At 45.7% G+C, this 22095-nt stretch overlaps 1 protein-coding gene across 1 annotated transcript in view; it reads left to right on the top strand.

Annotated features, from left to right (window-relative positions):
• The window catches only part of SLC6A11 (solute carrier family 6 member 11), a 133797-nt gene that overhangs the window by 52797 nt on the left and 58905 nt on the right, over window positions 1–22095 (top strand). The window contains exon 6 of the mRNA XM_042910851.1: window positions 9937–10071. Within this exon, the coding sequence (XP_042766785.1) occupies window positions 9937–10071 (135 nt within the window). The remainder of the gene's footprint in view (window positions 1–9936; window positions 10072–22095) is intronic.

The raw sequence follows: 22095 nt of genomic DNA on the forward strand, positions 1-22095 counted from the left end.
TGGCTTCCCCTGAAAGTCTGGCTCCCCCCTTTCACAGGGCAAGCTTTGTCCCTGTGATGACACAGCTGGGACCCATCCTTCCCTTCACTGCAGCCTTTCAGTCCCTTCTATTCTTTTAATTTGGAACTTGGTCTTAGGGGGTTTTATCCTGGTATAATTTCTCCTATTACATCTAAGAACTGTTTGCACCCTGCCCCCTTCAGTGGCCATAGCTGTTGGCTGGAGTCAGGACTCCAGAGGATTCTCACCCATAATGGCCACTTTGGCTTATTCCTACCTCTCTCTAGCCTTCATTTCAGAGTCTGGCTGCTGCACCCCCTCACAGTGGCTATGTGCACTTCCCTTCTGTTCTGATGTTTTTCTTATCTCTGGTCCTCTTCACCTAGATTGTCCCAGCCAATGATTTACTACCTCTTTACACCAGCCTTCTGCTTTCTGCTGCCCCAACAATGCTCTTCACTCCCATTGTTAATGAGAGGATCCCATAAGGGTTTTCAAGAGCCACTCTCCTGCCCTCCCCCCCACCCTTACTGCCGAGACAGAGATGACTCCAGCCTCTTTGTTTACATTCTTGAACCCCCAGATATGTTGATTTCTACTGGCCAAAGCTACTCACTCACTGGGCTGGAGGGACATTGCTTATTGACCTAGTGATGCAAAGGCAGTCACAATTTTTCCAATTATTGAGCAGTGTCTGTGTGGCAGTTGCCTTGCATGGTGATCTCAAATTCTCACATCAACCTTTGAAATAAGTGTTATCCTCATTTCACACATGAAGAGGACAGGGGCTCAGGAAGACCTCAGAGACCTTCTAACCCATGTATGCACCTTTCTACTTGATGATGGGATCCACACCAAATTTGGCTACTCACCCTGTCAGGCTCATTCTAAACTGTGACAGAGAAGGTTAAAACAGTGGTTTGTTAGAAATGGCGATCTCTTTGACAGGTCTGTTTTAACTGCTCTTTTAATTTTACGGACTGGACCTTTCTGAAGACTTCCTGACTGTATTTGTTGCCATTCCTGGTTGATTCCAGGTGTGGAAGGATGGTGGCTCTGAAGAGTCTACCTTCAGGATTCTCAGGTCATCCTTGGAATCTTCTTTTCATTCTGACTAGAAAGGAATAAGGTGGATCATTTGGGCTAGTGCCTTCATTTAAGAAAAAATGATACAGACTTAGAGCAGGACAGGGCCTATCCAAGATCATGAAGGCAATCCGTGGTTAGATATTTAGGTTACATGTTGGACTTCTTACAACGGAGACCTCAAAGAGCAGTAGTGGAAAGAACGTGTATTTCTCTCTACCATAACAGTCCAGGTATAAGCTGCCTGCTGTTGGGGACCCAGGCTGTTTCTGTTCTGTTGCCATGTTTTTCTTCATTTCCTATTTCTGTTAGAATGGTTGCCCTCATTTCCATGGTCTAAGATTTCTCACAACTTGGTCTTCATTCCAGCCTGTGGGATGGGCAAGAGGAGAAGAATAGGATACAGTTCTTCCCTTTAAAGATACAACCTGGAATTTGTACATAGTGTAGTCACATGGCCACACCTAGCTGCCAAGGGGGTCTGGGAAATGTTGCCTTTATTCTAGACAGCCATGGATCCAGTCAAAAATAGGAGTTTTGTTACTGCAGAAAAAGGGAATGCAAATCTTGAAAGGGGGCCCATGTTCTCTGCCACTATGGTAAAATGAGGACTAGAGCTAGCTCATCCCACCCTGCTTGCTGCCTCCAGTTCTAACCCTGTCCCTCTCAACCCAGATCTAGGACAGTACCCTGAAACATGGGTCCCAAGGCTGGCTGGTGATTTTAGGCTCCACACATGGACTAGCTTTCATAGATAAAGATACACCACAAATCACTGCATAAAAATTATAACTTCAGCTTCCCAAGGAAATATTTCTGCATTGCTGAAATGCTGTTATCTCCTTGAATAGTGAATATCTTTGCTATACTCTTGTGAAAACGTGGCTCCATCCACCTATTTAGAATTTGATTGCTAGAACAGAATGTTTTTTTCTTCATTTCCTATTTCTGTTAGAATGGTCTAAGAATAATGTCTCTAAAAGGGGTGAAGAGGCCAGATGTGTTCATGGTGACATCCCTCCTTCAGATCCACATTCTCCTAGAACCTTGTTTTGAGAGATCAGTAACATCCTCTGGGAGATCATACCAGACTATTTGGTGCCTGCTATGGTGTCCCTACCTAGGGATTCAGGTAGTTTTCCCTCAAAAACCGGCACTGGGGAAAATCTGTTGATATTGAAAACGTTGATTCTCTAAGGATTGCAATCATATGTAATGGGCATATGTACCCTACACACAGAGGCAAGCCCAGCTAGAATGGAAGGGGTGGGGGGAAGGCTAGACTAATACAATGTTTCCCACACTGGGGTGGTAGGCTACGATGAGTTGCTGGCAAAAGTCAAGAAAACTGGACCTTTGAAGTTAAGGACAGACAGAGGGAGAAACAGGAGTTGAAAATAGGAAGGCATGTCTGGCCAGGTTTATGGCATGGAGCATAGCTTATATGGTAGAGAGAGCTGACTTCTGATTACTTACCGTTCTGTGACCTGGCACAATCCACTTCTTTCTTTAATCCTCAAGTGTTTTTGTTTTTTGTTTGTTTGTTTGTTTGTTTGTTTGTTTTTGTCTACAAAATGGGGCCAGAACCTATTCTACTGGCATGAAGATCAGTCAGAGATAGTATACGACACATCTTTGGCACCCGGTGGTGCCTCAATTACCAACAGCATCTTCCAAGGCCCTGGGTAGCTGGCTCTCAGAAGGTTCAGCCTAAATTAGAGTCAGGACCTTGGATAGCTCTACAAATCCTGGTCCTTTGAAAGGGTTGTGGTTAATCCTGGACTGTTCTAGAAAACATTGTGGTTGCTGGGCAGGACCCCAGCGATCATCCATGTGATCTATCCCACAAATATGGGAAGTGTTTTTTTCTACTGGCAGTCCACAGGATGATTTTAGTGATACATGAACCTGGATTAAAGAACATCCGATTACATAATGAGATAATATTCCCTTTCCATGTTGCTTAAGGCAAAAGGTACAGTTAACTGCTTCATCTTTTAGCACCTCCTTGACACTTGCTACTCTTGGTTTTGAACAGAGAGAGAACATAGCCCAGACTCTGACTGAGCCTTTGGCTATAATTTAATCATGCTTTGTCTTCATTGCATTTATTTTTGCATTCACCTTCTATATTTGTCATTAGAGATAATGGTTTTCTGTTTATGGGGGTAATTCAGTTTTTCCATTACATATATTTATTGAACATAAGAGAGAATATTGAATTATAGAAAATATTAAGTAAATAATACAAAAGTATACATATATATGGCAAAAAAAAATTGAGAAAATGGTATAAAGATGATTGAAGCTTGGATTAGTTCATCCCTGCCTCTTGTGGATGGTAAAGTGCCAGCCCAGAGAGGCAATGGAACTTGCTCAAGCCACTTATTATATTGGATCTTCTGACCCTGTGGTTCTATGTCTTTGCCCCCACACCAGCCTGCTTTCCCAAAGCCTTTTGAACAAGGCTCAACTTTCCAATTGACCCCATTATCCTGGAAAACTTAGGAAGGGGCAGCCTTTCTGCAACTTTTGTCATGTTCTCAATGATCAGACAGTCTCCCTGCTATGAAATAAATAGCTGTGTCCTGGAAGTAGGAGGAAAATGCTCCACAATTCCAGTATTGGAATGCAAATGAGCAATTAGAGTCAATTAAAACAGGATACAGTATAATTACCACCAAGTGTGCTAACCTTTATATTCAAGAGGACTTGACCTGCTGAAAGGAAATTAAACAATAGTAAAAAACAAAACAAAACCTCTTCCTTAACCAAGGGGGATGTGCTTGGGGCAGGAGCCTCACTTCAGGGGCCTCTGAGGTCTGACAGATTAGACCCTCCTTCCCCCACACCCAACAACTCTCTGGGTCTGAGCTACCAGCCAGACTTGATGGTACCTTGTCAGTGACTTTTATGCCCATCACCAAACACTGCATATTTTAGCTAAATGCCCAAGCCCTGCTTGGCTCTTCCAGAGACTCCTGTAGCCTTGGGCATCTTGAAAGCCATGCTGAACTTTGCTGCAAAGTACCTTGTACCTGCACTTCCTTGACCTCTGCATCTGAACTGATCTGTCTTTTAAAGCCAGATCCCTTACTTCCTTATTTATAAACACTCCTCTGAAAATCCGATTCGATTTTCTGAATCCCATTTTATGCGGACCCAGCGTTTCCTACAGAGGAAGCACACGGTAGTGTTGTGAAACCCTGCAGTCTAACCTTGGGGTCCCAGACCTCAGCCTGCTTATTTGTTCATCCATCCACCAAATGTTTATTGAGCTTGTTTTATGTACCTTGTGCTGTCCTGGGCACTGTGGACACAGCAGGGAAAGTAAAAGACAAAACTCCCTTTCCTCAAGGAGCTTATGTTTTAGAAATCTTACACTTACAAGGTGATAAAACAGCGGGTGGAGAGCAGCTAGAGGGGACCAGAGAGCACTGGAGTGACAGGGATGTGTGTGTGGTCGGGGAGGGAGTCAGGGAGGAAGTGGCACTCCAGCTCTCCGTAATAGGTGGGCAGATGGCATGGCTTATAGGTTTAGAGGGTGGATCCTGAGCTGAGACTGAGGTACAGTAGTCCGGCCCCCTGCCCCTTATTCATGGTTTTGATCTCTGCGGTTTCAGTTCCTCCCTGGAAGCAGATGATCCTCCTCCTGATGTCAGAAGGTCAATAGTAGCCTAATGCTATGTCACAGTAGTCTAGGTCATTCACCTTGCTTCTCTTCACACAGGCACGTTATCATCTCACAGCATCACAAGAGGGATAAGTATAGTACAGTGAGGTATTTTGGGAGAGAGAGACCACATTCACTTAACTTTTATTGCAGTATATTGTTATAATTGTTCTAGTTTATTCTTAGTTAATGTTTGTTAATGTGTTTAATCTCTTACTGTGACTAATTTATTAATTAAATTTTATCATAGGTATGTACATACAGGAAAAAACATAGTATATATAAGGTTCAGTCCTACCTGTCTGGATCTTGGAACATATCCCCCATGGATAAGGGTGAGTGGGGGCTTATAGTACTTCAGAAACACCATTCTGGGCTTCAGCTGCCTGATGTATAAAGTAGGTAGGACAATGGTATCACACCTGGATGGCAGGGTCCCTGACTTTGAGGAGTCCTCAGCCTTGTGGGGATTCAAACACACCCAGGAGGAACACCTGGGGCTGGATAGTACAAATAGAAGAAGGCACAAAAAGATAAGGAGGCCTTGAAGGAGCCTGGCACGCTTTCCAAGGGTGAGGAACCTGGTACAGCAGAGGACAAAGTAGTTGGGGGAAGGATAGAGACTGATCAAATCACACAGCAAGCCAGGGAAGCCCAAGATTTGAATGCAGGGTCATCTGACTCAAAGCCTAATCCTTTGCGCTATATCCCACGGCCTTCAATGTGTGGTTGGGGAGGGCAGATTCAGAGAAGCAGGAAGACACATGCTGAATTCATAGTTTTGAAACTTGCCTGCAGTGTGGACAGAGTGGGGCTGGTGCATGACTGAGAAGAAAGATAATGAAAGGCTTTGGTGGTGGGGCTGAAGAGGGGGTGTAATTTCAGAATATAATTGGAGATCAAGTTGGTGGGTCTTAATACCACTGATTGATGGGGACACAGCTCAGGAAAGAGGGGAGGCAGACTCCAGCTTGAACACCTGGAGGACAACCCAGGGGACAGTATTCTCAGCCCACTTCTACATTGTTGGCTAGTTCCACATCTTCCCTGCCTGACTCAGCCTCTCCCATTCCTGCTTATCCTTGGAGACCCAGCTGCAACTCCACTGTCGGCACCCAAAGGCCGAATCCATTCGCAAAGAACCTTCCAGCCTGTCTCTCTAGCTTCCTTTTCCTGTTTCACACTGCTCCTTTGGGTGTTATGACCCCAGGAATCCCATTCAGGTATGCACATTCAGCAGGTCTTTCCTTAAGCATGAGATCTGGGGCTTACCACTCTGGGCACAGGGACTAAGGACCTGCAGGAGACTATGAAGGCATAAATGAAAAATGGGCTAGATCAAGGGTAGAAGATAGTGGGTTTCTTCCCAGCTGATTATGGAGCTGCCTGGAGTACTGTGGAGGGTTCTGAGGCTGTGTCCATGCTTAGCTGCACAGAGTATTGTGATCGATTAGTGATGTCTGCCATGAACACAGCAGGGATAGGGCAGGGTAAATGCCATTTATGTACAATTTCTTAATGACAAGATCTGTATTGTATGGACAATCTACAGCTGTTCTCAGGAAAAATCAAAGATGATATCCCAATGGCTGGTATAACTGAGGGCAGAAACAAATCAGAAGGGGGCTGTTAAGAGAACCAGGACCAGTGTCAGATACAGGCTGTCCTCAGCATTGCATTTTCAACTTTCATACCACTCTCCACTTGTGTCCATTACATAATGATGCCCCTAAACCACCTTTTGTTCCCTGACTTGAGGCTCTCAAACCTCAGCTCACAAAGGGATTTTTCTAGCTAATGCCTGCCAGCCAGTGGTTTCGTTTTGGCAGCCTAAGTCATTGTCTGTACTGTGGTCTTTGAGCAGTTCATCTGAATATTTTATTTCCCTTATGGTTTTATTTTAAAAAACGTAAAAATGAAGGTGTGGATACCAGTGGAGGGAGGGTAGTTCTCCTCAATGTAATGTAGAAGCAGATCATGCATTTAGAACTTTAAACAATGGAATTACTTCAAAATAATTGTTATCTATTTAATAAATCATACTACTGTGGTCATTGAGGAGTAGTCTGCTATGTATGCTGCTGAGGGCATAGTGAGGGTGCATTTGGCCAGGTTATAAGTGACCCCTTAATGTTCACTCAAAAACAGACCAGGTGGAGGGGTGCCTGGGTGCTCAGTTGGTTGAGTATCCAACTCGTCTCCTGATTTTGACTCAGGTCATGATCCCAGGGTCCTAGGATCCAGCACCACATCAGGCTTCACGCTCAGCCTAAGATTCTGTCTCTCCCTCTGCCCCTCTACCTTGCTTGCTTGTGTGTGCACTCTCTCGCTCTATCAAAAAAAAAAAAAAAAAAAAAAAGGCCAAGTGGAGTATAACCAACAAGTTAAGGTGGTCCCACAGAGTAAAGATAAAGTCCTATGATTTTCACTTGTTCTATTTTATAGGATAACATTCTTTTCCTTACATTTTGTGAGCATTGGGGGTTAAGATAGATATGTCATCCTTCGGGGCCTGGGCATTCTGGATAATTAATCTTCTGCCATACTACAGAGACAAAAGTGGAAATTATGCAATTAAAAGCAATAGATTGTAGCTTCCTCCTGTCTTTTCACAGACATAAGCCAGTTGACCACGGTGTGGGGATTCATTTTGAAGGAAGATACTCAAGAATTTATATGAAATGCTGAAGATCCACACAAGATTGCATCTGTAAGGCTAAGAGAAATGGGAGCTTTTATACCACGATGAGCTGTCTGGGCAGGAACCGTCAACCCTATTGACTGCTGGCCTTTCATTTTTGACTATTAGTATCAGCTGTTGGCTCTGATTCTTATACATCTGACTTGCATTCACCCGGATTACAGTGTATGTTACAGCAAGAGGTTGTTTGAAATAACTGACATGTCAGTAGAGCTGACTGTTGGTTTGGAAACAGGATGCTTAACTGGCTGGGGCAGGGCTGTGAGTAGGCTGAGGATGCTGCCAGCACTGTGGGCCAAGGACAGTGTCTGGATGAAACAACCCAGTCCTCCAGATGTGAGCTCCAGGACCCAATGACACCACCCTCTGCTGGTTCTTATTTCTTGTTTTTGAGGACTGGGTTTAAATCCCTGCTTTGTCACCAACTGAATGACTTACATTTGCATTTATGTAAAGTATGGACTCTTACTTTTTGGTTTGAAGGTTAAGTGCAAAGAAGCAATACCTTTTTTTGTTACTGCTTTGCAATGTTCCTGTCCCCTTTAGTCCCTCTAATGCGTATATGACCATTCTTCAATGAAGTAATAGCCCAGTTAACACAAGGATCACTGGGTGTCCTGCCATAAATAGCATCTCTATTTCAGTTTTTCGAAGATGTTAATTTATATGAAAATAAAAAATAATACAAGGAAAAATTCAAGTTACATAAATGTAACTATTTCCATTGTCATGTGTAAAGTGGCTGGCATTTAGTAAGATTTTATTCTCTTCTTCCCTCTGTCCCCGTTTCCCATGTCCTGAACTCCTTTATGGTCCAATACCTGCATCACCTCCTTGGAGAAGCCCTCCCTGACTGCCTCTGTAATTAGCTACTCTTTGGTCCTCCATCCTTTATAGTCCGCTGATTACATAATGCATTAATTATCTACTTACCTACATGTCTGTCTTTTCTACCAGAGCGGGGCCTCTTGAGGCAGAAACTTCCATTTCGAGACTTATTTGCATATTCCAGAGTCTAGCTCAGCGCTTGGTGCATAGGAGTATTTTTGGTGAGTGAGTGAGTAAGTAGGTGGATGAGTGAGTGAATGAATGAATGCAAAAACTGAGTGAGGGACTAGACCACTGGTAAAAGAAACCCTGAGCTGGGAAGGGTTTCAACTAGAAGAATTAAGATTGTAGGTCACACAGCACAAGTACTTTAGCAGGGAAGTCTGAGTCTCTGAACCATCCAAAAGCTGGTACACATATCTGTGTCTGTGCACCTTTGGGGGAAGAGAGGAGAGTCTGTAGCTGTCCTCAGATTCTCAGAGACATCCATGGCCCCCAAATGTTGACAAGTTGCTGATGTAAACAGATGGAACAGGCAGGTCCCACCGAGAGGGCACAACGAAGTGATTACAGAAGAGATGTGACAAAGGAGGAAAAATCAGACCTGGAGGAGGAGACACCAAGTCCTGCATGGACCTCAAGGAGAGGTTGTGGCCCAAGGACAGGATAGAGTCTTGAGGGTGTTGCTATTTGCTTATAAGCAGTGCTTGTGTGAGGAAACCCAGGGAAGATTCTGTTTCTTGTACAGAATCTGTGGGCTAAAAAGGGCTGCTCAGTTTGCTGGTTCCAATCACTGGCCTCCAGGCACACCGAGCAGAAATGATCCCAGGCAAACACTGGGTCTTTTTTGCCCCAAATAGCTTCCCTCCCCCATTTCCCTGCACTTTACTCTTCTCTTCTCTTCTCTTCTCTTCTCTTCTCTTCTCTTCTCTTCTCAGTATGTATGTATGTATGTATTTATTTATTTATTTAGAGAGGGCATGTGAGCAGGGGAGGGGCAGAGAGAGAGATAGAGAGGGAATCCCAAGCAGGCTCCACACTGTCAGCACAGAGCCCAAGGTGGGGCTTGATCTCTCAAACCCTGAGATCACAACCTGAGTCAAAGTCAAGAGTCAGACACTCAACCGATTGGGCCACCCAGGTGCCCCTCCCCTGCATCTTTCTATTCTATCCTTGGCTGTGAAAACTTGATTATCATTAAGAGCAGTCTTTTTAAAAAATGTGGGTCATGACCCATTGGTGAATCATGACGTAAATTTAGAGGGTCATGACCAGCCTTATGAAAACATGAAATAGAATATGATAGAAAATATTGAGTGCATCACACATGTAAGAGTGAGTATCATGTGGGACGTCCTGTTTCAGCTCAATATGTATGGGATTTTGATATCATATGTATTTCCTTTTGTGGGTTGTGGTCACAAATGATTGATAAGCACCAGTCTCAAGCATCATTGTAGGCATTCACGAGATACTCACTGAAAGGCCAGGCCCCTGAGTGGACAGTGGTGAGAGATGAGGTGGGAGAAGAAGCCACGTTGGGGTTCTACACTGGAAAGTCCTCTGCTCCTGGCCAGAAGTTAGGGCCCTGCCACATTGCCCACCACCATCACCCCTTCTTGATTCTTTCCTCTCCTCCCCTGGGCAGGTTGTATACGTCACTGCAACATTTCCCTATATCATGCTTCTGATCCTCCTGATCCGAGGGGTCACCTTGCCCGGGGCCTCCGAAGGCATCAAGTTCTACCTGTATCCTGACCTCTCCCGGCTCTCCGACCCACAGGTAAAGTTGCTTGCTTCATGTCCAGTTGCCTGTCACCACTGGGACGCCCTCCGCCAGCCTCTGCTGCCAGCCACAGGGGCTTAGCAGCTGGCTGAGCATGTAGAAGTCCATGGACCCCTTCTCACAATAATCATTTTCCATGCATAAATTAAATGCCTAGAAAATCCAATATATTGAAATACAACCATCAAAACATCAACAAAAGACAAATTTGTGGCATGTAATAATATATGTGCTTGTTTATCAATACATTAAAGAGCAAGATCCAGTAACAGGTCCTATGATTTTTATGGTTTCAAAGTCATGGTGAGCATAAATGATATGTGGAGATATCTATACTGTGATATGAAAGTATCTGGGATTTCTACTGCTGACAATTCTGTGGTTTGTTGTCTATATTCATAATTGAAGAAATGCTAAATTTGTTAGAGGTAAGTGTAAACAGAAAGTTTTTCCTCCTGCCTAAGATCACAGATCTCCCAGCCATGCATCTCAGTGAGACCAACTGGGTCTTTGTTGGTGATTGATTTTCCTTGTGGGTGCAGCTTGCAGAAAGAAAATAATTGGTGAAAACTGGCTCACCTCTTAGTTGTGTCCGGTAAGGCGTTGGTTGTGCTGAATCTTGGATAGTGACTGTTTATACCTAAGCTTCTCTAAGTGGGCAGTGATGGTGTTCCCAGGTGTATGTTAGACAAGAGGTGAAAACAGACATCTTGCAGGCCCAGAAATGCTCAACCTCACTACTTGTTAGAAGCTCCTGGGACCTTTTGAAAAATCCCAATTCCCAGAGTGTAGCCCAGACCAATTAAATTAAATTTTCTGGGGGTGGTTCCCAGGTATCAGTGTTTCTTAAAGGCCATCAGGTAAATCCAGGGTGTCAGATAATGTGCTCAAAGACATCTGATGGCTGAGGAGACATCCATGTTTGTTTAATTGAAGTATAGTTGATATACAATGTTATATTAGTTTCAGCTGTACAACATAGTGATTCTGGCATTTTTATACATTGCAAAGTGATCACCCTGGTAAATCTAGCTACCATCTGTCAGCGTACACAGTTGTTATATATTATCAACTATATTCCATGTAGTGTACGTTGTATCCCTCTGACTTATTTATTTTATAACTGGAAGTTTGTACCTTTTAATCCCCTTCTGCTATTTTGCCTACCCCCATCCCAGCAACCACTAGATTGTTCTCTGTATCTTGGAGTCTGTTTCTGTTCTGTTTTGTTAATTTTTTTTGGATTCAACATATAAGCAAAATCATACAGTATTTGTCTTTCTCTGACTTATTTCACTTAAATAATACCCCCAGGTCCATCCATGTTGTTGCAAATGGCAAGATTGCATTCTTCTTTGTGACTGAATAGTATTCCGTTGTATCTGTGTACCATATTTTCTTTATCCATTTGTCAATCAGTGGACACTTGGGCTGCTTTTATAATTTGGCTATTGTAAATAATGCCGTGATGATCATAGAGGCACCCATATTTCTATTAAAATGAACATAGATACATCATGCATTAGAATGTAGAATCTGCATTCATAGTAGATGAGACTGCAGGAAACTCCGAGTCTGCAGTCTGTAGCTTCCAGCCACCCCGTTAGGAGAACGTGGGTGGAAAGGTTTATGGAGGGCGAGTTATTGCAGCTCAGGTGTAGCTCATTACACTGATTAAGGTCCATGGTGAAGTGGCAACGTGCGCTCGTTTCTTCTCAGTTTGCTGTGCTGTGAGGGGCCCCTGAGGCTCGGGGCACCACCGGGCACCTGACGCAGCATCCTGAGTTGCAGGCAGAATCCCTAGGAAGAAGGAAATTAGCTCCTGACTGTTGGCCTCACCAACTCCAACCTCCGATGGCAAAGGCTCAGTTGGAGAGTGAGTTTTGGAAAACGTATTTCCAGAATCACTGGTCTGTGCCTTTTTGTCAGATCCACAAATTCTTGACCCAGTACAGATTTCGTGTTCTTTCCTCTGCTCACAGGTTTCCTTATCCTGTTCCTCAGGGTCTGTCAGGAAGGAGATCCTGGGCATCACCCACATTTTCCAAACCTAACTGATCATCAGAACACCTTGGAACATGTTAAGAATGCAGTTTTGGGGGTATGTGATGGCACCTGCCTATTTATATAATTAGGAAGCTGCCGAGGAGATTCTGATGATCAGAAAAGTTTGGGAAAAGCCAGCCAACACTTACGACCGTAGAGCCCTATCTACACATATACACATGTACCACAAACGCACATACCCACACACAGAACAGAGGTGAAGCCAGGTGTTCACCATTCACACTGTCTGCCTCATCATCCCAGTTTCCTGCCATCTCCCTTCCTCTCAGGCTTCGGCTCCCAGGCCAGCACTCACTTGCAAGGCTGTTCTGAGGAATGGCCACTTGGAGTCGTGGTACGAACATTGGGCCAGAAGTCAGGACCTGGCTTTCCTCGGGCTCTGCTGCTGATCCTAAGTGACCTTGGACAGGTTCCTTCTCTTTTTCTCCTTCTGGGCCTTCGTTTTCCCATGAAGGCAAGAAAAGGTTGATTTCATTCAGCAGGTTCAAAGTGGATTCTGAGATGCCTGCATTTCCCATGAACATGGGTTGACTGATAGACTTACAGGCCACCTTCAGCCCTCTGCCCATTTTTGTAAATAAAGTCTTATTGGAACACAGCCTTGTTGCTTATTTTTCCCCATATTGTTTGGCTGCTCAAAGGCATAACTCAGAGGCAGAGATGAGTAGCTGAGACAGAAACCATATGACCCCTATGCCCCGCCCCCTACCACATTGAATGACTCACTAGAGGGGCTCAGAGGACTCAGAGCAGTCATACTCTTTAATACAGCTTATGTCCACATCAGCGAGAGAAAAAGATACATCACATCAAGTCGGGAGGAATCCATGCATAGGCTTCCCACAGTCACCTGCCAGGAGGAGCCACACAGAACGTGTTCCTTCTTGCAGCATCAAAATGCAGCAGCATGTGGGCAGTATTTCTCCCCAGAGGAGATTGGTCAGGACTCGGGTTTTTAATGGGGAAGTTTTATTAAGTGCGCAGGTACTTTGTGGCCATGTGATTGATCACACGGTCTCCAGAAGGAAAGCAGGTACTCACCGTAAGTTGTATTGCTTGTACAAATAGTCCAGGCAAGCTGGCACAGCAGAATTCAGTGCCCCTGGCATACAAAATGACGGTGTGACTTAGTAACGGGAATATCTTAGCTAAGTTCCCATATAACAGCCAAGAGCCAATCCTGCCAGCAGGCCCTTTGGGATAGGAACATCAGGTCTGCTGTGGTAACTCTTTGCCGCACACTGGCAAAACGTAAAATATTTACTATTTGGGCTATTCTAGAAAAAAGTGCTAATTTTGAGCTGCAGAACCCTCAAATGCCTGTAAGGGGAGACTTGTTGGCCTCTGATCTCTGCTTGACTCCCTCACTCTACCCATGTTGCTCTCTGCCTCGGCTGCCACCAGCCTGGTCCGGACACCACCATCTCCCCCTTGACAGTAGCCTCCTAACTGGTCTTCCAGAAATGTCCCTTAACTCCTTGGTCCTGTGGGCCACTCTCATTCAGCAGCAGAGTGATCTTTTTGAAATCTAAATCTGACAGGCATCTCTTGGCTTAAATCCTTTCTGGGGTTCCCTGTGGTCTTTGGTAGGGCCTCCAAGGGCTTCCTTGAGCTGTCTCCTTACTGCATCCCCATCATTTCTCCCCCTCTCTCAGTTCATGCCAGATACTGGCCTTCTTTCTGCCTCAGGACCTTTGCACATGTTACTTCTCTGCTAAGAATGCTCCCTCTTTCCTCCCCAGACCCTCCTTCTGCACCTTGCCCAACATCCACTCATCCTTTAGGACTCAGTTTAAACATCACTTTTTCAGGCAAGTCTTTCCCAACTGCTAACCATGCACCCCCTAGTATTTCACACTTATTTTCCAAAGTGCTTACCATGTTTGCAGGGAAATATTTATATATGTATATACATGTATGTATGTATTACATGTGTGATTTGTTTAATGTCCATTCATTTGCTTGACAGATATTTACTAAGTGCCTGTTCTGTATCAGAGATTATTATAGGTATCAGGGATATATAGCAGTGGACATTGAACAAAATAATGATCCCTTCCCCAAGAAGTTTATATGCCAGTCAAAGAAGAAAGCAGTGAACAGAATAAAAAATAAAATACGCAGTCCATTAAATGGCGACAAGACCCAAAGAGGCCAAGGATGGAGTGGCAAGGGGAGTACTTAAGAGAGGGTGGATACAAAGTTCCTCCCAGAGAAGACAGCTTGGAAGCAAGGTCTGTATCTGTTTTTCCCACCATTGTATCTCCAATCCCTACCTAGCTCAGCGCGTGGGACATAATAGGTGCTCAATAAATGTTTGCTGAATGACTGTAAGAGCCAAAGCTATTTTGAGATTTTTGAAGAAAGATTCTGTTGCTTTAGCCAAAAATTTAAAAACCTCCAGCTCACCAGATCTGTGAGTTGTAATGTTTTTTGATTCTCCTTGTGTGAGCATGCCCACCAAAAGGAACAGAGATAGTTAATTGGGATAGAGGTAAGGATAGTGACCACAAGAAGGAAGGGTAAACAAAATTCCATGTAACTGATGTCTTTGGAAGCTGGAGTGTGTTGCGGGAAGGGCCCAACATGGCTGAGAAGAAAGGTGGGGGTAGCCCTGAGCCTGCTTTCTGTCTGCTCCGGGGGCTGAAGGGCTGGTGTTGGGGTGTATAGTAACCTGGAATCTGTGGAGGGGTCTTGATAACTCCTCGAACTTTGGAGGCTAGCACATCACACAGATTCATCTCGGCGTGCTGAGGGAAGAAGGCAGCCTGTGCGTGGGTCAGTAGAATCACAGTACCCCAGCTAGAATGTCCACTCAGTAGATAGATCCAGGTCAGAGAGGCTGAGCTACTTGTCTGTGGCCACACAGCAGCTCAGTGGCCCAATTAGGACTTAGAGCCCAGGGTTTCTGGGCTCTGAATGAAGGTAAGATCTAAAGAAGAAAATGACAGATCCACACCGAGAAGTTTTAAGTGTTCCCATTTGTGCACACCCCAGGCCATGAACCATCGGGAAGGCCCAGGCTGGAAATCCTGCTCTCCCGTTACAGTTCGTGTGGCCTCTAGCAAGGCTCCTCCCTCTCTGGGACCTGGTCATCTCTTCCCTAGAATGAGGGTCACAGGTTGTAGTCGCCTGCCCCATCAGATGGCTGTGAAGGTGAAGTGCAATGACCCTGTTAGTGGAGGAATGTTTTTTCTTTTTGCAGTTACGTATTTTAATGTGCATTAGGAAAAAAAAAAACCTGGGACATCCATCAACCGTATCAGAACCGTGACTTCATAGTTATTGCTGGAGTGAAGCTGTATCTATATACACTTTACACACACACACACACACATGCTACACATTTACATACATGAATGAGGTAAGGAGCAAGGTTAATTTACAAGCAGCTATCAAATAAATACTAGAATGAACATGGACTTGGCAAAAATAGTACAGGGTGAAGACAGGTGTGCTGAGGTTTGGGACACGGCTGGGGCTGGAGAATCATCCTGAAGTAGCGTTAGGACTTCAGGTAGCCACATGGTCCCGCTCAAGACAACTGAGGCATGGCTCTCAGAAGTAGAGAAAGTAGGTCAGGAGAGCTGTCAGCCAGAAATACTTAATCAGAAGATCAGAAAATGGCTCAGCCTCTTGGTGGTTTTCTCCTTTTATCAAGTCCTTGTGACTAATGAACCTGACTTAGTTTCCCATTTGTGCTTCAGAACGCACCAGGAAGAAAGACTCCCAGAAAGGCCTGGCCACTTGGCTTGTCTACGAGTGTGAACAACCCTTGTTTCTTCGGGGTGATCTAGAAGTTGCAGTGGTCAGGCTTCCCGCAGCTACGAGGGACTAAAAGGTTGATGGTGGACCTATCAGAGTGTCTCTTGTGTGTGAACCAATGGGAAGGATAGGTGATGGGGGTGGTGAGCCGAGAAGTCGGGCTGGTCAGAGGGGAGGCTGCTGGACACATTCAGACCTCCAGCCTCAGAGACTCATTGGGTCCCTGCACTGTTCCAGCCATTCCCAGAGTGTGGGCGTGGTCTCAGAGGGACTGGGGGCCACCAGGGAGTGAAATAAGCCCTTACTGGGAGTCCTCCCCAGGCTGCCAACTCCATGAGGAAAGGGATCGCGACCGTCCTGTGTACCACTCACCTGTCACCAGAGCCCAGCAAAGCTGTTCCGTATCTTATCCCACGGATATTTATAGCATGCCTACCTCTGCCAGGCAGTCAGTATATAAATGAGTAAGAGCACTCTGTGACTGGGTGGGCTTCCCTCCCTGGAAGAAGGAAGAGGGTTGGAGGAGATCGGAGCTTTGCATCCTTCCTTTGGTTTGTTGAGAAGAATGTGCACCTTGTTCTTGGTGATGGTCCTCGTGCCAAAGCCTGTGAATAACTCCTGCCTTTTACATACTAGGGCAGATCTAAAGGGGCTGCATCCATGCCATCACTCTCCGTCTTTTGCTTCCTGGGGGCTTACGTGGGTGGGGACTTCACAGGAGGGCTGATAGCTGATGCTCTGGGTGCTAAATGGAACCCCCAGCTTGCCTTCTCTCTCCTGCAGCTGGAAAAGCCAGCCCTGTCCCAGTGCTCCAGGAATAGCTATGGGGCTCACATATTATCATCACAGCTTTACCTCCCTGAAGCCATGTTTGGAATTTGGTAAAGTTGGGGGCCTGGGGTGGGAGGGCTTGCCTGTACAGGTCAGCAGAAGGAGGACAGGCAATGACCCACCTGAGGAACCCACCTCAGTGGGGTGCCTTCTACCCCATAGGAAACTCTTGCTTCCTGGATCCCATATCCTGGCCAGAGTGACAGCAAGGTGGGGCCTCTCCGTGATCCAGGATCTCCATTAATTCCAGACCCAGGCTCCAGCCCCCCTTCCCTGCTGCTTATAAGGGGTTCAGACATGCATGTGTGCTGTGTCATTTATGTTTCTAAAGGGGCACAGGTTCCTGACTGATGCAACGCTCTGGACCCCAGCTCCCAGGGCCTTAAGGGAAAAATCCTTTTGAGGGGTGCTCCTGAGCCCTCTGGGCTTGTGTGGCATTCTGCATGAAGACTAAGTCTTGATCTGGACAGGCAGATGCATTCACAGCGGCCCCCTCCTTCTATCTCCCCAGCCAGTGAGGCAGGAGAACTCCAAAAAGCATGTAAAGAGAACTCAGTTGTAGGGAGCCTGGGAGCCAAGAACACTTTCCTCACAGGGTAACTGTGAAGTCCAGAGAGAGAGCCATGGAAGTTATTTTAAGGTCTAAAGGGCTGTGTGCCCTATTGTTGTAGTCTCCGTGAAGGCTTCCTGACCACCTTGTATAAAATCATGCTCTCCGCCCTGCACATCCTGTCTACACACCCACCCCCCACCCCCAGCTTTGGTTTTCGCCATGACACTTGCCAACATCTAAGACACCTTTCATTTTGTGTCACCATACTCCACTCACTAGAATGTTAGCTCCAGGAGGGCAGAGGATTGATCTGTTGCATTCACTGTTAGATGTCCTGCCCCTGGAAACAGAGCCTGCCAACATTAAGAGCTCAGTAAATACTTTTAGGCAGGCAGGCAGGAAGAGAGGGGGGAAGGAAGGAAGGAAGGAAGGAAGGAAGGAAGGAAGGAAGGAAGGAAGGAATTGAAGGAAGGAATTGAAGGAAGGAAAAAAGGAAGGACGGACAGTTTCAGGAGGAGCCTATGCGTCTGTTACAATGACCTAGCATGGACTGCAGTTGTGGGTAAGCTCTCCAGAGACAGGATTTTTAGTGCATTGGAATCTGGTATCTAGGAAAGGAAATTTGAGTCACTCTGTTGCCATTGACCAGCTTGGTGGCCTTCAGGCTGTCCCTTTACCTCTCAGAGCTCAGGGTTCTCACCTGTCTGTTGGGGTTAGAATATCCACCACACATAGCAGTTGTGGAGCAGGTTTGCATGTGAATGCAAAAGCACTTCTATTTCTCATTTTCAGTGCCCAGCCCAGGGTCTGGCATGCAGTAGGGCTCCAGGGACACCAGTGATGTTCTTCATTTGCCTCCATGTCACTGGGCTCTGGGCAGGATGAGTCAGAGCTCCACAGGCCTAGAGGGAGGCTTTGAACTCAGAACCGAGTGCCTTCATTGTGAATCCAGTAAATTAAGTTTCTCATCAAGAACTTGAAGCAACACGGCTCGCCTTCTTTGTCCTCTGGCAATTTGCATTCCGTGGTCTCTTATAACTTTCTAAACACCTATTTGCCTTCACTGTCAGCCCTGTGTTCTCTCCGAAGTGTGAAGTGCTTCCACTCCATTTTTCCCCCCCAAATTTTTATTTTCTGTCTTTTCAGTCTTTGGGGAATGGAGGGCCGCTTTCAGGAAATCACATTTTCCCTGCCCCAGATTCCTGCCACTCTCACTCTTCATTGTGTTTCGAGTGTGTGTTTTCAGGGCAAGAACAGAAAGGCCTGTCACGGATCCAAATCGTGGGGTCTGCTTTCCCAGGGTGTGCACACATTCCCCAAGTCAGCCTCTTCTATGGAGGGAACTGGAGCTGGCAGCTAAGGTGCCCCAAGTCCTGGAGGTGGGGTAGAAGGATGCCCAAAGAGTGAGCACCTCAGAACACTGGAAATCTCCTCCACCTGCCCTCACCCCATAAGGACAAATCAGGGAAAACAAGATCCTCATTTAAAACCTCACCTGATGAACCTTGTGGACACGCCCATGGAATCGCTGCCACCTGGTGGCAATGTACTTTGGCTCCAGACAGGGACCCAAGGAAACATGAGTGTCTTTACTGCTGGACTTCCCGACTGAAATGGAAATAATGATACTGACTTGTAGACACTGGATATGTTTTTGAAAATATTGCAAACCTCCCTGGACACGAGGGCTACTCCCTGGGACTGAAAATCAACCAAGGTTCCTTTTGGTATATTTGGTTTGGGGCTAGGGTCACTGTTCTACCAGCATTCATCTGTTGTCTACTCAGCACCAGGTACTGCGGATGCAGAATCAGATGATGCATGATTCTTGTCTTCAAGGAGACGATAGTCTCTTGGGAGACACACATAATTAGGTCAGTGTTAACAGTAGTGAAGGAGGGGGTATTAGGGTTGGAGTTCACCTGACCCAGGTATGCTTCCCGTCACTGGGTGAATGCCTCCAGAATTAGAGAAACATTACTGATCTAACACACACACTGAAAGGAAGGTAGTGAGCATTTCTTCTTTCTTGACTGCTTGAAATTCCTCAAGAGTTGCTGGTCTGTGGAATCAGAATTCCTGTATATTCCACTGAGATTCTGTGCGTCGCTGGGGTTCCTCATTAAATTCTTTCAGCCATAGGCTTACTCAGGGGGAAGTGTTGTGAATTTTAGTTCTCAGCTGTTTCAGTAGCCCCTTATTAATCTGCAGTCTCAGCGGTTGAAGAGCTGCTTGGGTACACATATGAGTAGTGATACTAGTTATTGTTTCTTTTTCTAATGTTTGTTTATTTTAGAGAGAGAGAGAGAGAGAGAGCAAGCAAACAGGGGAGGAGCAGACAGAGAGGGAGACAGAGAATCCCAAACAGGTTCTGCACCATCAGCTCAGAGCCTGGTGTGGGGCTCGAACTCACACCCTGTGAGATCATGACCTGAGCAGCAATCAAGAGTCAGACACTCGGGGCACCTGGGTGGCACAGTTGGTTGAGCCTCCGACTTCAGCTCAGGTCATGGTCTCGCAGTTCGTGAGTTCCGAGCCCCGCATCAGGCTCTGTGCTAACAAACAGCTCAGAGCCTAGAGCCTGCTTCGGATTCTGTATCTCTCCCTCTCTTTCTCTCTCTCTCTCTTTCTCTCTCTCTCTCTTTCTCTTTCTCTCTCTCTCTCTCTCTCTCTCCCCCCCCCTTTCCACCCCCCACCCCATGCTCTGCCTCTGTCTCTCAAAAATAAATAAATGTTAAAAAAAAAAGTCAGACACTCAACTGACTGAGCCACCCAGGCATCCCATTAGTTATCGTTTCTTGATGGCTGATTTTATGACAGGTATTATACTTCACAAACTTGTCATTTAATTTATCCTATTCACTCAATCAGCAAATAGTTATTGATAATTATTATTTTCTAGATCCAGGCACTAAATGCTATGTATAAGTACCTTAAATTTTTATGACCTGTAAGACAGGACCTATGGTCCTATTACCATATGAAAGGCTCTCTCCTATGGGTCATGAGAGTTTTAAAACCTATGTCCTAAAGGTTTTTCAGATGAGGTGACTCAGACTCCAAGAGGTTAAACTACTTGCCTTGTGCTTACAGAGATAGCCCTTGAACCCAGGTGAGTCTGAGTTGGGCAACTAAAGGATGCAATGCTGAAACCCTTTGTCATATCTGATTTTTCTGGCCTCGCTCTTACTCTGCAGACCTGGGCTAGCAATTCTGGCTCTGGTGTCTTTGAGCATCCCAGACCTGCATGACTACCTTGCAAGAATCCTAGAATCTCAGGGTCAGGTGGGTTTAGTCCCCACCCAGTGCAGGAATCTCCTCTGTAGTAACCTGGTCAGTTTCTGATTGGCCCCTCCTGTGACAAGGAAACCCTTCAACTCCACTTTGGAACACTCCTTGCTCACCTGGTTCCCAATGTTGACATTCATTCATTCTTTGTTTCATTTGCTTGTTCTTTCTTGATTCATCTACCCTAATTTGTACCCCACTTTGAGAGAATCTACCAGGGTTCAACATGCTAATATAAGTGCAGCTTAAACAAATGAGGTACAGACCAGCCTCCTATGAGCTAAGAGCCTCCAAGATGGGCTCCCTGCCCCTTACCACGATCTCCTTCCTCACCCAACAGACCGAGGGAGCTTTGAAAAAGGAATCCTGGATTATGTAACTTCCTGGAATTGTTCTTAAATGTGTTTTGCTTTAATTCTTTGCGTATGTTTATTCTAACATCTTTTTTCCCCAGTTCATGGATCATATTTTCCTGTTTCTGTGCATATCTGTTAGTTTTTGATTGAATACTGTGGGTTGTAGTTAAATATTATGGATACGATATTATAGAGGCTCTGAATTCTGTTATCTTCCTCTGAAGAGTGTTGGGTTTTATTTGAATAGGTATTTCAAATACCGATTGACACCTTAAACTTATGTAGACTCAACTTCATGTTTTCTTGTTGCAGGCATGTGGAAATCCCAAGCTGTTTCTTAAGACCCTCTAACTTAATAGGACTCAGTGGGCCTTCATTGGTTCTAAGCTCTGTCTCCTCTGTAGAGCTTGTCAGGGCTCTGCTTTAGGCTTTGTTAGGATGGGTCTAGAAGAGTTCTTACTCTAGAGCATTGGTGCTCAACTAGGGAAATTTTGCATCCCAGGAGACATAAGTCAATGTCTGGAAACCGTGTTAATGCCACTATTGACAATCTAGTGAGTGAAGGCCAGGGATGCTGCTAAACATCCTACATTGCATGGGACAACCCCCCAAACAAAGAGCTATGGGGCCCAAAATATCCGTAATGCCATGGTGGAGAAACCTTACCTGGAGGCCTGGTTCTTTCTCCTAAGGGGAGGTCCTTCTGTGTCTCAGCCAGGTGCCAAGGGTGAATACTTGGTGTTGACTGATCTGTCATGCTTGTAGGCAGTCCCCCGGCTGTGCTCTTCCCCCAGTAGTGTCTGACCTCTAGCATATCTGTTCCACTCTCAGCCCCTGGCAGCACTATCTGGCCTTGGGTGGGCTCACGCTGGACGTTTACAGCTCAGCCCTCAGCCACAGTCTCCCAGGTGACATGGACATCTGGGGCCTGTTCTGTATAGCTCCCCCTTTCTGGTGCCCCACACTATAGATTATAGCTCTTTCAGCTGTCCTGCACTCTGGCCCTGCCTCCTTGGCCCGGTGAGACTATGTATTCTGCCCAGATTCTAGCCCTGTCTGCTGTGGTCAAGAAACTGTCCCCAGGTAGAGGGCTGGGGAAAACCCCCTTGGAGGTTGCCATCTCTCAGAGATAACAATCTTGCCCTGCATATTATCTACTGC

This window comes from Panthera leo, chromosome A2 (assembly GCF_018350215.1).
Source record: "Panthera leo isolate Ple1 chromosome A2, P.leo_Ple1_pat1.1, whole genome shotgun sequence".
In the NCBI taxonomy this organism is placed as follows: domain Eukaryota; kingdom Metazoa; phylum Chordata; class Mammalia; order Carnivora; family Felidae; genus Panthera; species Panthera leo.